Below are 5,268 nucleotides of genomic sequence, written 5' to 3'. Positions count from 1 at the left end.
ATTAATTAATTATTTTTTTGAATTCCAAATTATTCTTCAAAATTAAAAGATTCATTAAAAAATTTAAAGTGTTACTTATGTTTCACTTATTTAAAATCTATTTACCTAGTGTGAAAATTCATAATATATATACATATATTGAGTTTCAAATTATTTTAAAAGAATTACTAAACTCATTAGTGAATCCAATGCATTATAATTTGTTTAAGTTGAAGTTTATTTATCTAGTGAAAGAATTTACAAAATTATGATTATAGAGAAAAATTAGCAAAGTCATTTAAAATGAATTTAAGGTTGTAGCTTTCTAGTGTTAACTTGATCAATTTGAAGCCACATGACTTTCTAATATTAATTGAATCAATTTTTGAGTTTCAAATTATTTTTAAAAATTAATAATTTATTTTTGTATTAAGTGTTACTTGATTTGGAATTTATGTGCTTAAAAAAAATTTAAAAAGTTAAAATAAATTCATAAAAGAACATATAATTCAAAAACAAATCTTATTTAATGTTTTTTGGGTATTAGCATTAAGTGGTGAAAAAAATGAAAAAAAAATATTGCATCCTACTTTTTTTTTGTAGTTTTTTTTTCCTTAGTGTTTTATTTTCTTTTTGTTTTTTAAAACTGATGAAAACAATTTCTACTTATATTTATAAAACTTTTCTTTATTTTGTTTTATTTTTAAAATTTGTTTGAGTTCAATAATAAATAAAAATCACATGCAAGTATGAATGTAACAACTCTCCCAACAATTTATACATTGATTCACATGTAAAATGAATTAACACTCCTCAACCTAAATTCAAAAGAACAATTAGCTCCTCAACATATTTCTAATTACTATTTGATATTATAATCAAATTGAATAGAAAATTATTTAAAACTTTTAAAGGATAATCAAACTCATTTTTCACCCATCCAACATATATGTCTAAGCATGAAATTGAAATCAATAAATGAAAATAAAATTTAAAAAAAATAAAAGAAAGAGACAATATTATCAAATTTAATTTAACATGGAAAATCTCCAAAGGGATTAAAAAAAAACAACATGCCTACAAGCGATAAAAAAACATTAACTATGAAAAACAAAAGTTGAACACAAGGTCTTACCTAATTTAAGTCTGTCAATCATTTTTAGACTACTTGACTATTACTTTTCCACTTTCAACTTTACACCTACTTTTGGAGCACACTTGGAGTTTACATCAAACTTCATCAGTCTTTTCTTGAATTCTTATAAGAAGAAAAATAGATTTTCACCTAAACCCAAACAAATGAAAAAGTGATAGATTAATGAATGATATGAATCAACCCATTTTTGAAGAAAATTCAATATTTGAAAATCAACATTAAGAAGGATTTTTTTGGAAAACAAACACTCCCAATTTGGATTGAAGAGAAAGAGAGTTCAAGAGAAGTGAAAATAGTATTATTTTAATTATTTATTTTCTTTAGATTTGTATGACTTTTTATGATTAATTTTAATTTATTGAGTAAATAATATTTTTTTAGTCTTGTTATAAAAAAAATAAAAAATAAAAACTTCTTAAAAGATTTTTTTTTAATAAAATATTTTAAATAAGGGTATTATTAACAATTTATTAAAATTTTCATTCTTATTCTCATTGTTGTCAAACATTCAAATGAAAATAAATAATTATTTCAACCTTATATTTCTAAGAAAACAAATGGCTTATTATTATTAATGGAATTTATTGTTGGTTATTTGTAAAATACTCGTTTGACAAAGGAATTACAAACCCATCATAAGCTAAAATCATACTAAACGAATAACCAACCCACAATGAATAGGGAAGGTAAAGCAATACCATGAATGACCCAAAATCAAATCTTGGTGATAATATCAGCAAAAAAAAAAAAAGAAAAAAAAAACATTCTCTTGTACTTCTAGACATGTGGATTGAAATCATTAAATTTCTTTTTATCTGCAAAGGGTGAGATTATCAATGAGAGGCAATTAATTTGGTTTTAGGACCCACCACTATATGTGGTTGTGGTTGTGGTTGTGGCTGTGGATGGTGGTGCACCTACCTCATCATGGGATCAATCATTTGAACATTTGAGTCTTTGCTGACCTGTAATCCTGGCCTGTCTTTAGAATCAGATTCTCATCACCATACAATTCAATTAACAAAGTCATTTTGCACATCTCTCATAACCATGGATTATAGGGCTCCTCAATGAACCCAAAAAGTACCCTACAGAAAATTAGTGACAAATCACAGATCATCATTTCTTTAATTTCTGTTTTTGTTTCATTCTTCATAGAGCTTCTATTATTTGTACTTAAGTTCTAATTCTTTGTACTTACCCATCATAACTTCTTAAATTTTTTCACATTGACCTGTTTTTTTTAGCCAAGTTGAATTCATGACTTCTCTATTATTATTCAACAATTCATATTTGAAGTTGGATATTGTATCTATTCGACATCATATATAGCATTGTTCTTATTCTAATCAAATTGAAAAGACGGGTATTTAACTGTTATATATATGACAATGGTTACAGACAAAAATGCCGTGTCCATGCATGGTTGTGCATGATTCATGAGGAATGGGGACTCATATTATTGGACTCACATTGTCCTTTCTGTTTCTCGTTGTCCTGAAATAATATCAATACCTTGAATGACGGTTCTTCCAAAAGCTTTACTATTTGAACAAGAAAATTTATGAACATTCATATTTATAGATCATGTTCTGGAAAAACTGAAAGCATATTACCTGATGGGTAGGGTCATGCTGATTACTAGCTACCATAATAATGGCTCCTCGAGATAGAAATCCATATCCACGGACTCGACTTCGGGCAGCGGCCACATGATTGACTGACAAAATATGTCGGTCATTTGATGATCAGTAATGAGGTTGGGGAAGAGATCGGGCAGGTCGAAGAATGTGCCATCATCTGCAGTTGTAACTGTTGGTGAAGGTGGTGGCTCTTTGGTGTCATCACATGATGTATTGCTAGTACTAGATGGGGAATGGCAGCCTACCACCTCGGCTTGATCAGCTTCTTCACGTCTTCTTGGATGAGTAAACATGGCCGCTTTGGCAGCAGCAGCGCGGATGTCTTCCGGTGACTTGGTTTCAGGGCGGGGGAACTGGTGTGCTAGCTCGGGGAAATTCAGATGTGCTGAGTGGCCTTTGATTGCAAGGGCAGCAACATCATGGGCTCTTGCTGCCATTTCAGGAGTGGCAAAACTTCCGAGCCATATCCTTGATTTCTTCCTGGGTTCACGAATTTCAGACACCCATTTGCCCCAGTTCCGCCTCCGTACTCCGCGATAAGTTGGATGCTTGAACCGATCATCATTGCTGCAGCCCTTAACCTTCTTCCTGTGATCATCTTCACTTTTGGCTTCTTGAGTAATTCCCTTAAAAGAAGAGGTGGTTCCAGTCTCAGATTGTATACTTGGTGTTTTTCCCATAGAATAAGGTGGTTTTGGAATACTATTATATGTTTTAGGTAGAGCATAAGCTCTAGGAGGTGGGTTTCTTATGTTTAAAAGTCCCTCACCTCCCACCCAAAGAAAAAAGTGAGGAGACAAAGAGAGAAAGAAAGAAATAAATTGGCCACTACCATGCAATATTGCAAGTTTGCTTTATTGTTTTTGTTTTTCTATACAAGTGCATGATTGACATCACCTTGAAAGGGTCCATCTCAACCAAAAAAATTCCTCCAATGGTTGTCTTTTCAGGGTTCGATTTTGCCCTTATCTTTGAGAAGTTGGGGGGAGATGTCTTCTCACCTATTTCTTTATATGTACACTTGCTATAGAATCAATGCCTAAACAGTATCTCAAAACTCTTATATTAGTAATATCAATTTGTTTAGGGTTTAATCAACTGGAGAATTGTGAGGCCTCTAAGCTACATGAATTCTAATCTTGATCAACCACTACTGGCTTTTTCATGGTTTAATAATTTTTTTAGGGTACATTTGGTATCAAGAATTTTCCATTTTTTGACTCATTTTTTACCACTTCAAATATTTTGGCTCAGAGAAGACAAGATATGCCGTATGTTGGGGAGATATAGTGACATATGAAGATACTGCAATACTTTACAAGATCAATTATTCTAATTGAAAATATCTCTTCTACCACCAGCAACCTTTTCTTCTTCTTTTTCCTTTTTCCTATGGCCTTTCGCATGACTGTATAGGTACCGGTCATTTGTAATTTAATAGTTCTACAAACTTCTATTGAGAAGAATGTTTGCACATTGCCGTACATAAAAGGAATGATAAAGAAAAAAAGTTCTTGGTCAGTATTAATTAAACTAAAAGCTCACATGCAACAAGGTCCCATGAGTTCTGTTTAACAATGTAGACACATTTTAAAGTCCCAAATGTAAAGGAAACAAATTTATATAAACTTCTTATTGAACTTCTAATTTTCTTAAAAGCTTAACCTTATAGAATCTGGACTCAATATACAAATCATGGATGCAGTCCCATACCCATACCCGCATATGGAGAACAAATATAGACAAAGAACTATAAATTGAGAGAAAGGAGAAGAGACAATAAATATGCTAATTGAGAAAAAGTGGCTTGAACCCATGACCTTCGCCCAAATCAAACCAAGCTCTGAAACCATGTTGAATAATTAATTTGTTTTAAACGATTTAAGTTTGTAGGATTTTAACTCAATACACATATCATGTTTCTTAATAACAATCTTATGAGACACAAAAAAAAAAAAAAAAAAAAAAAATACGGTGTGCATACATGAAAAGTGAATGTAATACCTCACGTCGAATAGAAGAAAAAGTTCTTAACATATATAAACTTCTTATAACTATATAGACATATTTTAAAACTGTGAGAACTCTTATCAATATGGGTAAGATTACGTTTTTTAAATTAAATAACAATCTCTTTCAATGCATCGGAGTTAAAAAGTGTAGATCATATTTAGAAGTTCTATCCAAATGTTAATTATATTATATATATTTGATCATTTAGTGGTGTTTAATTATGATTTCATGTGCCGCAGAGGCTTTATTACGAAGGCTACCAAATTGATTGGCAAAGGTCGTAAGTTGTGTTGTGCCTGTCATTAATTCCTCATCTTTTTCTTCGGCATCTTTTGAATTGTTTTGGTTGAGGGTTCTGATTGGTGCAACACAAGAAAGAAACTTTCACACATGCGGTTGGCCCATGAGCAGGACGATACCTTGTAACCCCTGAAGCAGATCAACTTTATATTTGACATAAAAAATAAAAAATAAAAA

General features: G+C 30.9%; 1 protein-coding gene across 1 annotated transcript; it reads right to left on the bottom strand.

Annotated features, from left to right (window-relative positions):
• Window positions 1-2,489: 2,489 nt before the first annotated feature.
• On the bottom strand, window positions 2,490-3,594 carry LOC100854906 (ethylene-responsive transcription factor ERF039). The gene has a single exon (XM_059741471.1). It carries the CDS (start codon window positions 3,456-3,458, stop codon window positions 2,781-2,783), a length of 678 nt encoding a protein of 225 aa, XP_059597454.1. The 5' UTR covers window positions 3,459-3,594; the 3' UTR covers window positions 2,490-2,780.
• Window positions 3,595-5,268: the final 1,674 nt, after the last annotated feature.

This window comes from Vitis vinifera, chromosome 2 (assembly GCF_030704535.1).
Source record: "Vitis vinifera cultivar Pinot Noir 40024 chromosome 2, ASM3070453v1".
NCBI classification, from domain to species: Eukaryota; Viridiplantae; Streptophyta; class Magnoliopsida; order Vitales; family Vitaceae; genus Vitis; species Vitis vinifera.
Note: the sequence above shows the minus strand (reverse complement) of the source record. Positions and strands in the feature narration are given on the sequence as shown.

What these genes read in the sequence shown, in the direction of transcription:
- LOC100854906 (XM_059741471.1), bottom strand. Translation starts at nt 3,458, where the DNA reads ATGGGAAAAACACCAAGTATACAATCTGAGACTGGAACCACCTCTTCT.